This window comes from Sciurus carolinensis, chromosome X (genome assembly GCF_902686445.1).
Source record: "Sciurus carolinensis chromosome X, mSciCar1.2, whole genome shotgun sequence".
Taxonomy (NCBI): domain Eukaryota; kingdom Metazoa; phylum Chordata; class Mammalia; order Rodentia; family Sciuridae; genus Sciurus; species Sciurus carolinensis.
The window spans coordinates 82628746-82647857 of record NC_062232.1 but is presented as its reverse complement, the minus strand read 5'-3'; the positions used below and the strand labels follow the sequence as shown (position 1 = coordinate 82647857).

General features: G+C 36.5%; 2 protein-coding genes across 5 annotated transcripts in view; one reads left to right on the top strand and one right to left on the bottom strand.

Moving 5' to 3' along the window:
* The window catches only part of Sytl4 (synaptotagmin like 4), a 60665-nt gene that overhangs the window by 32633 nt on the left and 8920 nt on the right, over positions 1-19112 (top strand). For 3 of the 4 annotated variants that reach the window (XM_047535660.1, XM_047535659.1, XM_047535661.1), the window contains 8 exons: positions 10412-10513; positions 11001-11076; positions 11562-11652; positions 11766-11869; positions 12396-12533; positions 15095-15273; positions 15558-15660; positions 16412-16573. In XM_047535660.1, the coding sequence (XP_047391616.1) occupies positions 10412-10513; positions 11001-11076; positions 11562-11652; positions 11766-11869; positions 12396-12533; positions 15095-15273; positions 15558-15660; positions 16412-16573 (955 nt within the window). The remainder of the gene's footprint in view (positions 1-10411; positions 10514-11000; positions 11077-11561; positions 11653-11765; positions 11870-12395; positions 12534-15094; positions 15274-15557; positions 15661-16411; positions 16574-19112) is intronic. The other variant, XM_047535662.1, reaches the window with a different exon arrangement.
* LOC124971813 (S-phase kinase-associated protein 1-like) lies at positions 7817-8411 on the bottom strand. The gene has a single exon (XM_047535664.1). The coding sequence runs from the start codon at positions 8342-8344 to the stop codon at positions 7832-7834; it is 513 nt and encodes a 170-aa protein (XP_047391620.1). The 5' UTR covers positions 8345-8411; the 3' UTR covers positions 7817-7831.

Below are 19112 nucleotides of genomic sequence, written 5' to 3'. Positions count from 1 at the left end.
TCACTGTGGTATACTAATTTTAAGCATATAAAACAAGGAGTGGGATCGCTGGGTCAAATGGTGGTTCCATTCCAAATTTTCTAAGAAATCTCCATACTGCTTTCCAGGTGGTTACACCAATTTTCAGGCCCATCAGAAATGTATAAGTGAACCTCTTTCCCCACATGCTCGCCAACATTTATTGTTGCTTGTATTCTTGATAATCGCCATTCTGATTGGGGTGATCAAATCTGTATTCTTATTAAGTTACCTGTAGTGTAAAGTACTCACAAAAAAACTGTTCAGTTTTCTAGGTTTATATTCTGCTCCATAATATGTTCTTTGCCTATCTCACAAGTTTTTTTCTGTTTCTCCCTACTCCATGGCTACTTATGTCTGCCAGATCACTTGATTTCATTTTTGTAGTGTTTAATAAGGAAAGTTTTGTCTATATCTTTTGTTTGCCCTGATACAGGTTATGTGAATTGTTCTGGACAAACTTCTCACGTCAGTTTGAAACAATTTATCTGCTCTACCACACTTAGCTCTACTGTAGTATAAGGACTCAACACTGCTTTCTGTATATAGTCATGTTTTGCTCCAGGACAGAGATACATTCTGATAAATGCATCATTAGGTGATTTGTGGTCATTTGAGCATCAGAGAGTTCACATGTACAAACTAAGATTGCTATGATGTCACTGAGTGATATAACTTACTTTACGGATCATCAATCCATCATTGACTGAAATAGCACTGTGTAGCTTATGATCTAAAGTTTTATTTTTAAGTTAAAAAAATTTAACTGATATATAAAATTGTACATTTATGGGATACCATGTTATGTTTCAATTAATGCATACATTGTGTAATGTTCAAATCAGGTAAACATATCTCTGCTGTCATCACCTCTTTATGATGGAATCATTAAAAAAATCTTCTATTTTTTTAAAACAAAATAATACACTATCATCATATATAGTCAGACAAGTGTATAATAGCACATCAGTACTTCTTTTTCCTATCTAACTTTAACTTAGTATCCATGAATCAAACTCTCCCCAACTGTCCTTTCTCTCTATTCTCCCTGACCTCTGGTAACTACCATTATACTCTCAATTTGTATGAGATAAACGTTTTTAGATTGTACATATGAATAAGATCATGCAGCCCTAGTTCTGTGCCTGGCTTATTTCACTTAAAACAGTGATCTCCAGTTCTATCTGTGTTGTCCATAGATGGAAGAGTTTTGTTCTTTTTATGGCTGAATAGTATTCTGTTGTATATATGAACCACATTTTTTATCCATTCATAGGTTGATGGCACTCAGGTTGTTTTCCATTTCTTGGTTGTTGTGAATAGTGCAGCAGTGAACATGAGAGTGCAGACGTCTTTGACATACTGATTTCATTTTCTTTATATAAATACCCAGTAACAGGATTACTGGATCATGTAGTAGTTCTTTTAATTTTGTGAGGAACTTCCATACTGTTTCCATAATGGCTATACTAATTTACATTCCCACTAACAGTATGCAAGACTTCCCTTTCTCTACATTCTTGCCAGCACTTGCTGTTTTCTATCTTTTTGGTAATAGCTGTTCTTACTGGGGTAAGATGATAATCTTATTATGGTCTTAATGAGCATTTTCTCATAAACCTATCATCCATTTGTATGTTTTCTTTTCCTAAATGTCTATGTAGATATATTACTCATTTTAATTGGATTATTATTTTTGTTGAGTTTTTATTTAGGTGTTTGAGTTCCTTATATATTCTGGATGTTAACCACTTGATATATGTGTAGTTTGCAAATATTTTCTCTCACTCTGTAGGTTGTCTCTTCCCTATGTTTATTGTTTCCTTTTCTGTACAGAACTTTTTAGTTTGATCTAATCCTATCTATTTTTGCTTTCATTTCTTTTGTTTTGGGATTTTTGCCCTAAAAATCTTTGCCCATTCCAATGTTCTGTAGCATTTCTCTGTTTTTTTCTATGAGTTTCATGGTTTCAGGTCTTACATTAGGGTCTTTAATCCATTTTCAGTTGAAATTTATAACTGATGAGAGATGGGGGTCAAGTTTCACTCCTCTTCATGTGGATATCCAATTTCCCAGCACCATTTATTGAAATGATTATTGTACTTCGTTTCTTGTAACTTTTTTTTGTACTGGGGTTTGAACCCAGGAGTTCTTTAACACTGAGTATATCCCTGGTCCTTATTTTAAAAAAAACAGGGTCTGGCTAAGTTGCTGAGGGTCTCACTAAGTTTCTGAGGCTGGACTGGAACTTGTCATCCTCCTGTCTGTCTCCCTAGTTGCTGTGATTACAACATATACCACAATGTTCGTCATTTCTTGTAACTTGATGGAAGGTGTGGAAAGCAGCCTGTGGTCCTTGGTTTTAATTTCCTGAAATTATTTTAAATGTCCTCATCAGGGTTTACTTGGCCCACCTCTGGGTGTATCCTCAAGTTGATGCCAGTGTCCGGGGAGTAGTCTCATTTGTCTCCGTTGAGGTTCTACAGTGGAACATGGGATTATGTCTTGGGGACTTTTGTTTTACTTGACCTATCTCAGGACTGCCTACTTACATACTCTGCACTGTACCACCATTGAAAAGCATTGTTAAGGAGCTTTTCTGAGCTGAATCTTCTGTTTTTACCATGAACTTCTGAACTGTATGACTTGAGGCCATACCTTGCCTCTTTGGTTGCTGCTGGTGAATTTTAAGCTTTTGTGTGTGTGTGTGTGTGTGTGTGTGTGTGTGTGTGCGTGTGCGTGTGTGTGTGCACGCGCATGTGTACCTTTTCCCCCTAACTTTCCCTCAACCAAAGAGAAAGAATTTCATGATATTTTATATGATTTTTAAAAAAATATATAAATTAAGTCCTCCAGGAACCTAACTGCCTTTGCCCCAATTATTGTTATAAGTCATTAATAGTTTTGGCAAATGGATTAACAAATTGTCTAAGCACACATATTTGGGTTGAATACCTAAACTTTTAATCTCTCTTTTTAAAAAAGATGACATTATATGTATGATAAATAAAAAGAGAACTTTAAAAACAAATAAAAAAAGAGAACTTTAAAAACTTAATAGTACAGACAGTCCCATAGAAATGGGAAAGATTTCAATAGACTTCCACCAATTACAATGTATAGATGTCAAATAAGTACATAAAAAGACGTTCAGCATCCTTAGTCATTAGATAAATGCAAATTAAAGTCACAATAAGATACTACTATGTGCCCACTAAAATTAAAAACACTGACCATACCACTTATAGGCAAGGATATAGAAGAATTAGAATTCTTATAACCTCCCTATAAGAACACATAATGGTGCAGCCATTTTGAAAAAAATTAGCAGTGTCCTGAGAAAAGTTCATTGTATACCTACTTTGTGATTCAGCCATTCCATTCCTAGGTATTTATTAAAGAGTAGCAAAAGCATATTTTCATTCAAAGAATTGTACAGGAATGTTCATAGTGGCTTTATTTGTAATAGCTAAAACCTGGAAATAAGGAAATAATCCAAATGTCTATTAAAGGTGAATGAATAAACTGGTCTTGTTTATACAATGGAAGGAATGAACTATTGCTACATGCAGTAATGATGTGGATGAATTTTAAAATAATCATACCAAGTATAAAACATCAAACAAAACTACCTACAGTGTGATTCTTCTGTTTATGTAAAATTCTAAAAAATATACAAACTAGTTTTTCATGACAAATCAGATAATCAGAAATCAGAAATAAGACTCTTATTTGTCTGAGGACAGGGCTAAGGGGGATGGGAGGGATTATCAAGGAGCATAAAGAAATTTTTGGAGTGACAGATATGTTCTTCAACTTAATTGTGGTTTTGGTTTCATAGGTATATACATACATCAAAATTCATCAACTGGGGCTGGGGTTGTGGGGCTCAGGGGTTGAGAACTTGCCTAATGTGTGAGGCACTAGGTTTGATCCTCAGTACCACATGAAAATAAATAAATAAAATAAATGTATCATGTTTATCTATAACTAAAAAAATTTAAAAACTCATCAAGTTGCACATTTAAACATGGAGCTTATTTATATCAGTTATAACTCAAGGAATAAAAGGAAAAAATGTTGAAAAATATAACAGATTTTTTCCATGCTGCACCAAGTGTCTACTCATTCTTCTTGATATATATGTGTGGTGTTTCATTATATGTATGCACTGTGATTTTATCCACACAGCCCTGGGGGAGGGGTGACTCATCTGTTCTAGGTGAAGAGGGCCCTTTATCCTCTGTGGATAAGAATAAGAATGGCTTTTATTTGCTGAAATTGATTAACACATCTGATATCATCAGTCAGAATGTAATTTCTGAAACTTACTGCTTCTGGCTGTCCATGACCTCTAGTCTCATTGGACCAAGAAGATTCTTATTTATCCTAAACATGGAAACAGATTGACATAAGTGATCTTTTCCATAAAATGATGGAGCCCCAGAGATAATCTAATTTAACCCCCTTATTTTTATAGAAAAGAAAGCATGATAAGTGATTTACCTGTGATCATACAGATAGTTAGAACACAGGACTCCTGTCTCTTAGTTTATTTTTTGCTAAACAGATGTCAAATAATTGCTTTTTTGCCCTGGGGTTGTTTGTATTAGCTCTGGATCAGTACGCATTAATCTTTAGGGGAAAAAAAAAACAAGCAAAAACCACTCTCTGTTGGTCATTGTTAAACGACCTCTCTGGGGGAATGATTTTGCTTGGAGTTCTATTTTCTTTGGGGCAAAGGTGTGGGGGGATTGTTTTAAAGCAAAAATGTAAAATCAAGCTCCCTGCTATGTCTTATAAAGCTAACCCATTTTTTTTTAAGGAATGACTGCTGTTTCACCTCTTGCAAGCCCTAGGATTTCAACCCCTGCTGTCTGTATTTACAGACTATCTCTAACATCATGTGACAACTTAGAAAGTTTATTCTTAACTGACTAGGATAGTACAGATTTGGTTACCATTCTTTGTTCACTTATTATTTTGTTGGTTTATTTGATAAATGTGTATGAATGCCTATTATGTGGCAGGCACTGTTTTAGGCAATGGGATACACTGGTATATATAAAAATCCCTTGCTTGCAGACTTTAAATTTGGGGGTAGGGAACATAAAAACCAAATAGTTAAGTAAACAAATAGTATATCAGATATAGACAAGTGCAATGGAGAAAATTAAGTAGACTTGAAGGGAAAGGGAGTGCCAGGAACACACATGTATATATATGCCCTTTTCTTTAGGATAGCTAGGGAAAGTCTTAATAAGGCAACATTTGAGCAAAGGCAAGAAGCAAATGAAGGAGCAAGCTTTGAGAGTATCTAGGGGAAGAACATTGTAGGAAGAGAAAACAGTAGGTATAAATATCCTAAAGTGATTTTTGTGTTTGATACTTTTGGATAATCTGGAACTGAGTAAGTAGGGTAGAAATGGGAGGAGATAAAGACAGAGATGGGGCAGATCGTACAGAACATTGACACTTGAAAGGACTGTCTTTTACTCTGTGAGAAGGATAGTTCTAAGTGAGTGACATGATCTCATTTTTCTTTTTAAAAACTGAGATAAAATTTGCATAACATAAAACCATCATTTTAACAAATTTAAGGTGTTCAATACTATGGTTGTTAGTACTTCTAGAATGTTGTGCAACCATCACCACTGTCTAAATTCAGATTATTTTCATCACCCCAAAAAGAAATCCTGTACCCAGTAAGCATCCACTCACCATTTTCTACTTTCCTTCTCTGTGGATTTGCCTATTCTGTATTCTGTTTCATACAGAGTCATACAAAATGTGGCCATTTGTGTTTGGCTTCTTTTGGTTAGCATATCATTTTCAAGATTCATTCATAGTGCACCATGTATCAGAACTTCATTTTCTTTTATGGGAGAATAATATTACATGTATAGATATACAACATTTTTATATAGTCATCCGTAGATGTAAATTTGGGTTATTTCCACATTTTTGGCCATTAGGAATAATGCTGCTATGAACATTTCAGTTTTTGCATGAACATGTTTTTTAATGTTCTCATACATACATCTAGGAGTAGAATTGCTGAATCATATGCTAACTGTCTGATTTATATTTTCAAGGCTGTTTTTGGCTATTGAATTGTGAATAGATTGACTGGAGACAGGTAAAGAAGCAGGGAGATTTGTTAGGAGGCTGTTGCAACCATTCACTTGCCAAACATTAGTGCTTTGGACCAGGGTAATAGTAGTGGAAGGGGATGTGAACTGATGAGATTCTAGATATATTTTGGAGATAGAGACAAGAGGATTTGCTGACATATTTTATTTGTATTATGAGAGAAAGAGAGAAGTCAAGGATAATTCTTGAGATTTTCAACCTTAGAAGTAAAAGAAGGGAGTTTCCATTTGACAAGATTGAGGGAAGAGCAGGTTTGGGGGAAGATTGGGGCTTTGGTTTTAGACTTGTTGTGTTTGACCCATCCAAGTTGGAGATGTTGAGTAGCCTATTGGAAAAGCAAGTCTGTATTTAAGAGATACATTTAAGTTATAAGCTTATAGGTGATATTTAAAGCCACAATAAAAGATGAGATCGGGCTGGGGAGATAGCTCAGCTGGTAGAGTGCTTGCCTCGCAAGCACAAGGCCCTGAGTTCGATCCCCAGTACCGCAAAAAAAAAAAAAAAGATGAGATCACTTAGCAGTAATTCTAGATAGAGAAGAGAAGCAACCTACAGAAGAAGCCTGGACACAATCCAAATATTAGAGCCCCTGGAGAGGAGGAGGGTCCAGAAAAGGAGATTGAGAAGGGGCAGCCAGTGAGCTTGAAGGAAGAAATCTGGGGAGTATAGTGTCCTGGGAGTCAAGGGAAATTACTTGAGATACTTGAAGTGGAATGACTTTTCCTGCTTTTCTCATTAATTCTTTTAGATAAGAGGCCCAGGAATGATATTTTGCCTTTTAGATATGATGACTGCTATTTTATTATTATTTTTTTAAACTAAAAACTTGTATTTTATTTAATCCTTAAAACTTGGGAATAATATTTCTTTGCCTTTTATCTGAATACAAAGATAATATGTGTTCATTATAAAATGTAAGCATTAAAACAATCCTTTAAAAAGTGAAGCAAACAAGAAAAATAAAAGATTTTTTTAAGTGTCTTTTTTAATCGAAAAGCTATCAAACTGTCTAGTTACATTTCTCCCCCCAAAATCCACAAACTGGGTAATAACTGAGTCTTTAGGCAACATATTCAAAACTGAGATTAAAAAAACAAAACAAAACAAAAAAAACCCCAAAAAACCCAAGTCCTTCAGTCCAGTTAAGGGAGCCCTGTCACATACAGGCTAATCAACCCCAGTGGTACTGATTGAGTCCAGAAGGCTGGAAGACATCCTAACACTCCCAACAGAAAACATTTACTTCAAGTAGCCTTTTTCCAGTTTCCAACTCATGAATAAAGATAATATTTTGTTAATTCTATTTCAGAAAACTTTTTGCAAGTTGTTTTATTTACAATGCCAACTTTTAAAAGCTCACTAAAGTTAACTGGACAATAAACTATGCAGAAATTGCTTTACAAAAGGAGGGAAAGCCCAAAATGCCACTTTCTACAGAGAACCACAGTTCAATTTTATTCAGAGTAAAGAAAAAAGAAACTTTCTCTCATACTAGAAAAAATTCAGCCATAGGTTTGGAGTCTATACTCAAACTACACATGCAATAAGGACAATATTACGCTAATACAATTGATTTGCTGCTGCATTTGTCTACTGTTTGTCTAATATTAACAATTATAACAGAGCAGTGCAACTAGTATTTGGAACAATCCTTATAGTGTTACAGTGTCAGGTACAACATTTCACTTTTCTTCACACCACGGTTCTCTTTGCGTACCTGGGCTTCCTCCTCTTCAGTAAAGTCATTTTTGATATTGAAGGTTTTGTGAATCTCCTCAGGAGTTTTCCCCTTGATCATATTGGCAACAGTCTTGCATGTAACATCAAGCAAACCTTTGATGTCCAAGTAGTTTGCAGCCAGAATAAGTTCAAAAAGTGTTCCTTGGTCAACTTTCAGGAATTCTTGGTCCCAAACAGGGATATCATCTGTTTGCTTTTCTTTGTTCTCATCATCCTCAGGAGGAGGAGGGTCATCCTTGTGATGTGTGCACCACTGAATGACCTTTTTTAATATTGCTGCATTAACATTTGGTAGAGGAACTGGGTCATCATCTCCTTCATCATCCATTCCCAAATCTTCCAACATGGTCTTGATTGTCACAGATTGTTTGGCAATTTCTACATCAACTTCAAATATCTCCCCATCAGAACTCTGCAACTTAATTGAAGGCATGGTGTTTGGTCTCCAGAAGACGGCGGGCCGGGGGCTGATGGGAGCGGGACAGCGTCCACACAAGAAAAGAAAAAGGCGCAGGACAAGGCCACTCCCAAAATAAAAGATTTTTTTTTTTTTGTGGTACTGGGGATCGAACTCAGGGCCTTGTGCTTGCAAGGCAAGCACTCTACCAGTTGAGCTATCTCCCCAGCCCAAAATAAAAGATTTTTAACCAAAGCTTAAAGTTCCCCCATCTAACTGAAATTTTTACCCTTTGATTATTTTCATCCTCATCCCCACCAGTAATTCTCCACCATTGTACTCTCAAAATCAATTACCATTTTGCTCTTTGCTTCTGTGAGTTAGACTTTATACTCCACATGGGTGAGATCATGCAGTATTTGTCTTTCTGTGTTTGTCTTTTCCCCTTAGCATAATGTCTTCCAGGTTCATCCATACTGTAGAAAGACAGGATTTCCTTCTTTTTAAAGGCTGACCAGTATTCCATTGTATATATCCACATTTTTTTCAACCCACTTATCAGTTTATGAACATTTTGTTTGCTTCTTCTTCTTAGATACTGTGAACTGTAATAAACATGGGGGTACAGATGTCTCTTTTTTAAAAAAATGTTCTTTTTAGTTATACATGATAGTAGAGTATAATTTGACTTAGTTGGTTCAGCCACTCTGGAAAGCAGTATGGTATTCCTCAGAAAACCTGGAATGGAACCACCATTTGTCTCCGTTATCCCACTCCTTGGTGTATATCCAAAGGACTTAAAAGCAGTATACTACAGTGATGCAGCCACATAAATGTTTATAGAAGCTCAATTTACAATTAGCTAAGCTATAGAACCAATCTAGGTACCTGTCAACAGTTGAATGGTTAAAGAAATTGTGGTATATATATATACAATGGAATATTACTCAGCCATAAATAAGAATGAAATTATGGCATGTGCCACTAAGTGGATGGATCTGGAAACTATCATGCTAAGTGAAATAAGCCAATTTCCCGAAACCAAAGGCTGAATTATCTCTCTGATATGTGGACGCTAACACACAACAAGGTGGGGAGGGAAAGAATAGAAATTCAGTAGATTAGACAAAGGGGAATGAAGGGCAGGGAGGGGGGTCAGGAACAGGAAAGACAGTGGAATGATTCTGACATAACTTCCTATGTACATATATGAATATACCTCAGTGAATCTATATCATGTATAACCTCAAGAGTGGGAACCTATTAGAATAAGAGGACTGCTGTTTTAAATGCCTAGGGTCATCCTTCACTAAGATAATTAAGCTTTAAAGTCACTCTGGACCTCCTCATACTTCCATTAAGACATACTGATTATTTGTGGATATACTTAAGTCTCACTGAAGGAATTTATTCAAGAATTTGATCAACAACCATTTGAGTACTGGATTTATACTAACCTGTCTTCTAAGCAATGGGAACACAGCAGTGAACAAGATATGTGGTCACTGATCTCATGTAACTTAGTCTAATTGAGTAGAAAGACATTAAATAATTTGTTTAAATCATCGAACAAAATAAATAATTTGTTTTAAAGACATAATTACATATGTTTTGAATGCTACCAAGAAATCAGGATACTTTGGGAGCAAATTTTTAAATCTAGACTTAGGATATGGTCAGAGAAATCTGGAGGAATTGGTGTATGGAGAGATCTCACGAAGAAATAGATTCAGCTCAGTGAAGAAAAGTGGCCATTGTGAAAAGAAAATCCCAGATAAAGAAAAGAAGGAAGGAAAAGAGCTTTGGGATATTCAGGGAACCAAAAGGACTTCATCTTTCCAGAATGAAAGTATGAAGAGGAGTGGAGGGTGAAAGATGAGGCTGGGGAGGTGAGCAGGGTTCAAATCATAAAGATTTTCTTGCCATGCCAAGTAATTTGAATTCAATCCCAACAGAAATGGTGAACCAGTGAAGTTTTTAAAATCTTCTCATACTTAATTTTAGAAAAATCACTCAGGCTACAGTTGTGAATGAATTAGAAGGAGGCCCAACTTGGAGGCAGAAGGGCTTACATCCTTTAAATATTGACTCTTTTTATTTTAGCATACCGTTTGAAGTGCCAAAGCAGAAAAGTGGAAAGAGTGCACTAGAGGCTGAGAGTGAGAGTTTGGATAGCTACACAGCTGACTCAGACAGCACCTCCAGGTTGGGTTCCCCCCATTTCCCATTTCCCTTCCCTCTGCTCAACCTGAGTTCCCATTTTGTTCTCTAGCATCAGAATGCATGTCTCTTATGCCTTGAGTGTTCCTGATTCCTGTCCTCAGGAAATAGAATGCAGTATTTTCTCACCAGAAGTCTTTCAGTAGAACCTCTACTGATTTGGCTCTGGGCACAGCTTCCTAGAGTGTGTTAAGTTCCCCAGTCTGCTGTACCTTAGAGGATTCTTACTAACCCAGCAGCAATTGATGCCACTTCCCTTAGGAATGGGAGTGTAAGTGTTTGTGTTTATACAAAGTTGCATATTTGATCTTCTGCATTCCTTCAAGATAAATCAGATATGAAGTGTATCTTTTGTATTTGGTTACTGTGATGACCCCAAACCAGTGACTCTCTCCTTGCTAGAGCTTTGAGTCCTGATTAAGAGAAGATGGGGAGGAGGTGACTTAGTTCTAACTTCTGACTCTGCCTCCAGGAGAGACTCTCTGGATAAATCTGGCCTCTTTCCAGAATGGAAGAAGATGTCTTCCCCTAAATCTCAAGTAGAAAAGGTAAACTTAAGGTTATTTGTCTTTCCTTCTCTCTCTTCCTTCCCTCCTTCTTTCTTTCTTTCTCATCTCCTTTCTTCCTTCTTTCTTTTCTCAGACCAAATTTATTTGTTTATTAATATTTAGTTGTCAGTGGTCCTTTATTTTATTTATTTGTATATAAATAAATTGAACCTAGTGCCTCACACATGCTAGGCAAGTGCTCTGCCACCGAGCCACAACCCCAGCCCCCTCAGGCCAAATTTAAATCAGGAATTCAACTAAACAAATTTCACTTCAGATTCATCTGGAAGCATTTCCTAAGGTTTTAGTTGAAATGCATGAGAAGATAGATTTTGTGGTACTTCCAGACATTTAATCTTTCTTGTAAATTTGTCATAGTTGACTGAAAATCTGAGCCTTATTCTGCTTCAGGCTATCTTTCTTTACTCATTCCTACCATCTGCTCAACTGTCCTTTTCCATTTTCTTATCTTTATTCCTTCTTAGGAAATTCATCCAGGGGGTCAAAATGTGGGATCTGTTGATGAGAGTGAAATGATATTCAAGAAGAATGCCAGAAAAATCCTCAGGCCTTCAGGTAGCCAGTTTCCCTTTATGGCCTTTGGGACTGAAATTTCGAGTACCCTTTCTGGTTCTTGGTATGGAGTAGAGTGGGTCTCTTTTGATTTGAGTTTTTGGTCTTCTACTCAGAATACACTCAATCTGTGATAGATCTTCGCCCAGAAGATATGGGGCATGAAAGTGGCTCCTTGGGAGGCAGAAGTAAATCTGTCCCAGGCCTCAGTGTAGATATGGTAAGTACCCCTATGTTTCATTTGGTTAATATATTCATCTTTTTTAAAATGTAGAGGTGATTTTAGTATTTTATATTCTTAGTCAACCTGTTTAATTATTAAGGAAAAGGTAACATGAATATTGATTGCCCCCAATTTCTGAAGTAAATCCTATTCCTGTTTTGCTTAAAGGAAGTGACCGTTTTCTCTGTTATCTTCTAATATGTTGCTGGATATATGGTTAAGTGCTCAAATAAATACCTATTTAAAAAATGTAAAGGGATGGATGGGTTGGAGTAGTTGGGAGAGTTACATTTCCTATGATAAATATTAAGTACTTATAACTTATTCTTTTTTAAATAAGAGAAAGATGGCTTTCTTGCTGGGAAACCAGAAATGGGGAAACATATAAAAATAAAAAAGTGCATATGTGTTTACATGAAATCTCAGAGCTTTGCAGCAATTATGGTTTCCACTAAAGGAAATATATTAGTTTTTGAAGCTTCTCTTATTTTTATTAATTCTTAATCCATATTTACTGTTCCAGGAAGAAGAAGCAGAAGCAGAAGCAACAGCAGAAGCAGAAGCAGAAGAAGAAGAGGAAGAAGAAGAAGACATTGACCACCTGGTAAAGTTGCATCGCCAGAAACTAGCTAGAAGCAGCATGCAAAGTGGCTCCTCCATGGTAAGTTGTTAGTTCTGTGGTTAAAGACACTTCCAGGAAGGAAAGAAGATCCTCCCTAGAGCAGACTCAGTACCTGGGATAATCAGTCTAAATACGTTTTCCAGGTAAAGCATTTGTTTGTACTTATCCTCAACCATGAGGTGAATGAATGGGCTTTCCGTGCCACACAAGCAAAGATATACTGTACAATCATAGACCCAAAGCAACCGGGACCAGTTGGTTATGGTCTTATGCTTAGTGTGTATCTATATGATTTCCTGAACCTCTACCCTGGATATTCTTACATTAGGTAATTAGGATTAGGGACATTCTTTATCATAGCTTTGTGAACAGTTAACTGTAACTTTTCCCTTTAAGTAGTACTCAGCTATGAAATGAACAGGAACAGATTTCTTCATCATAGTCTACTCCAGATTTTCACAGTAAAGGGAAGTAAGTGTCCTGAGAAGGGCTCTGGCAGGTTTAGTTGGCATCAAGGTATGGTTAAATATCAATAATACCATAAGTCAGGATCATGAAGTTAAAGTGATATTTAAGAATCAGGGCCTAGCTTAGGGTCAACACTTCATTATATTGGTATAGGCACTAAATTCCTTAAAAAGACTCTGAAATTGCAAGAAATAAAACCAAGAGTAATAAGTGGGACAGCATGAAATTCCCAGCAAAGGAAATGATTAAGAGCATGAAGAGGAAGCGTACAGAGTGGGAGAAAAATCTTTGCTTCCTACTCCTCTGATGGGATTAAAATCAAGTATGTATAAAGAACACAAAAAACACCAAAAAACCCCCTAATCAATAAAATGGGCAAAAGAACTAAACAGACATTTCTCAAAAGAAGCAACTCAAATACATGAAAAAATGTTCAACATCCCTAGCAATCAGGGAAATTCAAATCAAAACTATACTGAGATTTCATCTCACTTCAGTTAGAATGGTAATCATCAAGAACACAATGATAATTTCTGGAAAGGATGTAGGGCAAAAGGTACACTCATACATTGATGGTGGGACTGCAAATTGGTGCAACCAACCACTATGGAAAGCAGTGTGGAGATTCCTCAGAAAACTTGGGATGGAACCACCATTTGACCCAGCTATCCAACTCCTTGGTTTATACCCAAAGGACTTAAAATCAGCATACTATAGTGATGCAGCCATATCAATGGTTAAGTAGCACAATTCACAATAGCCAGGTTATGGAACCAGCCCAGGTGCCCATCAACAGAATGGATTAAGAAAATGTGGTGTATATACCCAATGGAGTTTTACTCTGCCACAAAGAATGAAATTATGACAGATGCTAGTGAATGGATGGGACTGGAGAACATCATGCCAAGTGAAATAAGCCAGATTCGGAAAGCCAAGCTAGAGTAAATAAGGGAGAAAAGTGGGGCGGGGTGGGCGTCAGATCTCACAAAGAGAGAGGTATGATCAGTAGAGTAGAAGATGATTGAGGGGGAAGGAGGAGGGATAGGAAAGGGAAGGAAATGTGGAATGAACTTGACAAATACCCTATGTGCATTTATAAATATGCCACAGTGAATTCCACTTTTATGCATATCTATAAAACAAATTAAAAATATATAAACGAGTGCAAAGTAGACTAGTAGAGTAGAAGCGTAATCAGGAAGGAAGGAGAAAAGGGAAAGGGGAGGCACTGGGGACTGAAATGGGATAAATTAAATTCCATGCATGTATGATTATGTCAAAATTAACCCCACTATTATATACAAATACAATGCACCAGCAAAAGCAAAAAAAAAATTGGCCTAGTTCTATGATGTGTATAAGGATTGATATTATTTAGGGGAAACAGTTGGGAACAAGGGTGAGTAGTTTCACATTCACACATAGGAAGAGAATGTAGGCCCACACAGCTAATCACTACTAAAGAGGAAGATGCCTTTGCACTTCAGGTGGTGTTTCCTCCTTATCCCTGTCTCCAATTCTGGCAGTCTCTTTTCTGTATAGGTTTTAATAGATATAATGTAGATAATAAAGGCACATTGTTTAGATTAGTAACTAACCTCTTTTAGCCAATGTTTTAAAAATTTTTTTAATTGCAGATGGACACAATACTTGTATTTATTTATTTATTTATTTATTTATATGTGGTGCTGAAAATCAAACACAGTGCCTCACACATGCTAAGCAAGTACTCTACCACTGAGCCACAGCCACAGCCCCTATGTTTTAACATATATAACACAAACAATAAATAGACTTAACTGCACTTTACCTTTACTCCTTGCCCACTTTCTGAGGCAAGTGAAAAATTAACAATAAAATATGTAAAAGGAGGGGAAAAGAGAAGCTAAGAGCCTTGGTGTGCCATGAACTGATTTATTAACCTGAACAAGTGCCATGAACTGATTTATTAACCTGAACAATTGTGAGTACGCTGCTAGCTCTGACTCATCCTCTGGGTAATTGACTGCTGGAAATACTTGCTCCTTGAAGGAGCTTCCGAAGTGACTGTGATTTTATTATAATGGAATGTGTGAGCATTGTGGGTGGCAGAGTGTGCCCTCCTCAGACATTTGTGGGTGCTTTATCTTCAGAGTACCATTGGCAGCATGATGAGCATCTATAGTGAAGCTGGTGATTTTGGGAACATCTTTGTGACTGGCAAGATTGCCTTTTCCCTTAAGTTTGAGCAGAAAACACAGACTCTGGTCATCCATGTGAAGGAGTGCCACCAGCTGGCCTATGCTGATGAAGCCAAGAAACGCTCTAACCCGTGAGTCTTCTGAAACTTAACTGATGCTCGGAGATGATAGATTAGACCCTGACATTTGTCTGGGTACTCTTGAACTGAGATTATGACTTCCTGGAGAGATGGATACATGGGATGTAGGAAAGGGCCCAGGACTGGGAAAAAGCAAGAATAACATATCTTATAGGGCTTGATGTGACATCTTTGATATTGCATTTCATCATGGCATATTTATATGGAGAGCAGAGAAGTGAAAAAGGGGCTTGAGAAAAGACAGCACATTACTCAGTACTCTGTTTGGTTGCTAGATATGTGAAGACTTATCTCCTACCTGATAAATCTCGCCAAGGAAAAAGAAAAACTAGCATCAAACGGGATACTGTCAATCCACTATATGATGAAATCCTCAGGGTAAGTATCTAGAGGGGGAAGACTTTATTCTGTCTTGTGTGCTAGGCTGGAGCTATGCCCGCAACATGGCTGGTTGATGTGTGTTTCAGTGAGCCATGTTTGTGTCTGAGGATCTGCTCTAGGCATCTGTTCAAATTCTGAGCTCTTAGAGAAGAGAGAAAAGGTGATCTGGCTTTCTTGGATTTTTGCAAGGTTAGAGATTCAGGTGGCCACAAATTTCATTTTAAAAAGCTATTTGGTTAGGGTTAGGATTAGCGAGGGGGGCAAGAATGGAGAAAGGAAGGACTGTATAGAGGGAAAAGAGGGGTGGGAGGGGTGGGGGGAAGGGAAAAAATAACAATGAATCAAACAACATTACCCTATGTAAATTTATGATTACACAAATGGTATGCCTTTACTCCATGTACAAACAGAGAAACAACATGTATCCCATTTGTTTACAATAAAAAAAAGCTATTTGGAATAAAGAGTCTCCTTAGAAATTATTTCGCTATGCTCCAGTGTCCTCTCATTCACTCAATGAAAAAATTAATTAAATTTCCAGGTCTTCCCATGGAGTGTGGTAGGTTTTTGTGAAATGGGGTAAGTTGAGGCTTTTTTAGTGAGGAAACTCAAAGTGCTTAGAGACTAAAGTAATTTGATATTTAGGACTATGGATTTTAAGTATGGGTTGCTTAGGGTTTGAAAAAAAATCTTTTTTTGAGGAATTACTACTAACTAATTATCTTGGACTTGTACTTTCCCTTCACAGTATGAGATCCCAGAATCTCTCCTGGCCCAAAGAACCTTGCAGTTTTCAGTTTGGCATCATGGTCGTTTTGGCAGAAACACTTTCCTTGGAGAGGCAGAGGTCCAGATGGATTCCTGGAAGCTTGATAAGAAACTGGATCATTGTCTCCCTTTACACGGAAAGGTAGTCTGCTTTAATAGTTTCTTCCACAGCTTGAACCTGAAGTAAAATTGTCCACAGTGGCCTCTGCTGGTCTGTTGGTAACAGCTTTGAATGTAGTCTCCTGTAGAGTTCTAGCGCACCCCGATGGCATTTCTGAGTTTGACAGCAATTTTAGAAGCTCTTGTATGTCAACTGTGAGAAATCTCTTCTGTGTAAGGCAGGCACAGTATGCAGCCGTGGATTTGCTTCAGAAAGTCTTTCGTACGTGTGCCAGGCTTTGCCTCCTAACTTTCCATAATCTGGGTGTATCCTAACTTTATTAACTTGCACCTCTTCTTCACACTAACCTGGGTGCATCCTCATCTGCACCCCTTTCCCAATTTAACCTTGCTAAAGAAGTGGCAAATAAGGCAATTCACAGAGCTCCAATTTCTGTACTCTTGGTTGCTTACACAGGCTAGGGAACGTTTTACTTTGGAGATGGCACCTCAAGTGAGAGTGTAGCAGTGTGGCATAATTGTGTCTGGGATCTGAGTGCAGACCTGGATTGGAATCTTGGTTCTGTCACTTTCCAGCTAGGTGAGTCACTTAACTTATAAAGTAACTTAGGGAAGTCACCTAATTTCTGTGAGCCTCCATTTCTTCATCTATAAAATACAGATAAAAATACTATTCCTCTTTTGCAGGGAGCTATGGAAAGTACCGGTCATACCTGACACATAATGGACATTCAATAGGTTACTGTCATTCTGGTTAGATAAAATTGCCAAAACAGATAAATTAGTCAGTAACTTCTTAATTATCAGAACTATATGAAAACAGGTTCTTCAAAAATTTTTATGCTAACAATGTATGGAACATGGGATATCTTTGGGAGGGGTAGACACAATACTAGTAGAGGAAGGGCGTCTGAGATGGAAGGGAGATTTAGTTTTCTTTATATGCCCTTTTAAACACTTTTGAGTTTCTTACCATGTAAAAAAATTAATCATAAAGAATTTATATGCATGTAATTCCAAATTAAAACAATTTAAAGTGTATAAAAAGAATTGAATTTCATTTATTAGAAATAACTACTGTTAATGAATCCCATTATCATGTATAATTATAATGTATGAATAAAAATATGGAAGAGAAAAAAAGAAATAACCACTGGTAACATCTACTTAGGTATCCTTCTAGGATTTTATTAAGGAGCACAGATACGCATCTATGGATATTTTTTCTTTTTACACAAATAGGCTCACCTGAGCCAAATTGTTTGTATTTCTTATTTTTTCATTTAACAATTTATTTTGGACATCCTTCTATGTCACCATTTACAGATTTATCTCATTTTAATTGCTGCATGAAATTCCATCATGTGCCTGTGTTAAAATTTATTTACCATTTCCCCACTAATAGGCATTTAAATTGTTAATATTTTTTGCTCCTAAGACTGTAATATATCTATGCTTTCTTTTATGAATATAACTGTCAGAGAAATTCCTGGTGATGGAGTTGCTGAGTCAAATGAAGTTTACATCCAATAATTTGGTAGCTGTTGTCCTAAAACAATTAATAGCATTAACTTCATTTTAAAACATAAAAAACAAGAAAGCAATTATTAACAAAGCTACTACATGTTATTATTAACTTGTTAAATTTAGAATTTCTTAAGCATTTGGCAGGAAAATCATCCTCTAAGTGGCCTACAGTTTATATATATATATTGGAAATGTCACTGTAAACCATCATGAACTACTATTAATAAAATATCTTATATAAAAACATAAGATATAAGCTGCATTAAAATGTAGTTACTTGCTGTTTGCAAATATTTTGGTTCAGAATAAAAATGTACTACTGAAAAAATATTAAACTTCCATTTTAAGAGAGCACTGAAGTTTACAATCTAAAAATTAACAAATTGTGTAGACATTTTATAAACAACAAAAACACTATTCCCATATTACATATCTCCTTTATTTTTTCATATATTTTAGTTGTAGATGGACCTTTACTTTTATTTATTTATATGTGGTACTGAGAATCAAACCCAGTGCCTCACACATACTATGTAAGCACTCTGCCACTGAACCACAACCCCAGTCCTCTCCTTTAATTTAAAACATTCTACACTTATTGTTTTGGATATTTCTTTTTTTTCTTTTCTTTTCTTTTCTTTTTTTTTTTTTGCCCCAGCAATCCATTTTCTTCCATTCCATTTTCTCTTGCTGGCCTACCCTTCCCAATTCTTTTGTACCTCTCTCATATACTAAATTTGATGTATTCTGAATATGTGATATATTGATCCAAACTGAGAGAATGACTTACATGCCAAATGCTTTAGGTACTTAAGATGGTAGGAAAGCATAACCCCCACAAGTTATGCTCAGCACTGAAGGCCTAGATTAGAGGAACCCAAATGAACACCAGCAGGTGAGAGAGTACCTCTAGTCTGTAGCAGCTCCTGATCTGAAAGCCAAATCATAAAGAGGAGATTCTTGTAGAAAGAGCCAAGAAGGTAAAACAGTTCTGCCACTCAAAGTCAGAGATGATAGGCTCATCCCAGACATTC

Excerpts from the sequence above, each read along its gene's own strand:
- LOC124971813 (XM_047535664.1), bottom strand. The coding sequence starts at position 8,344 with ATGCCTTCAATTAAGTTGCAGAGTTCTGATGGGGAGATATTTGAAGTT.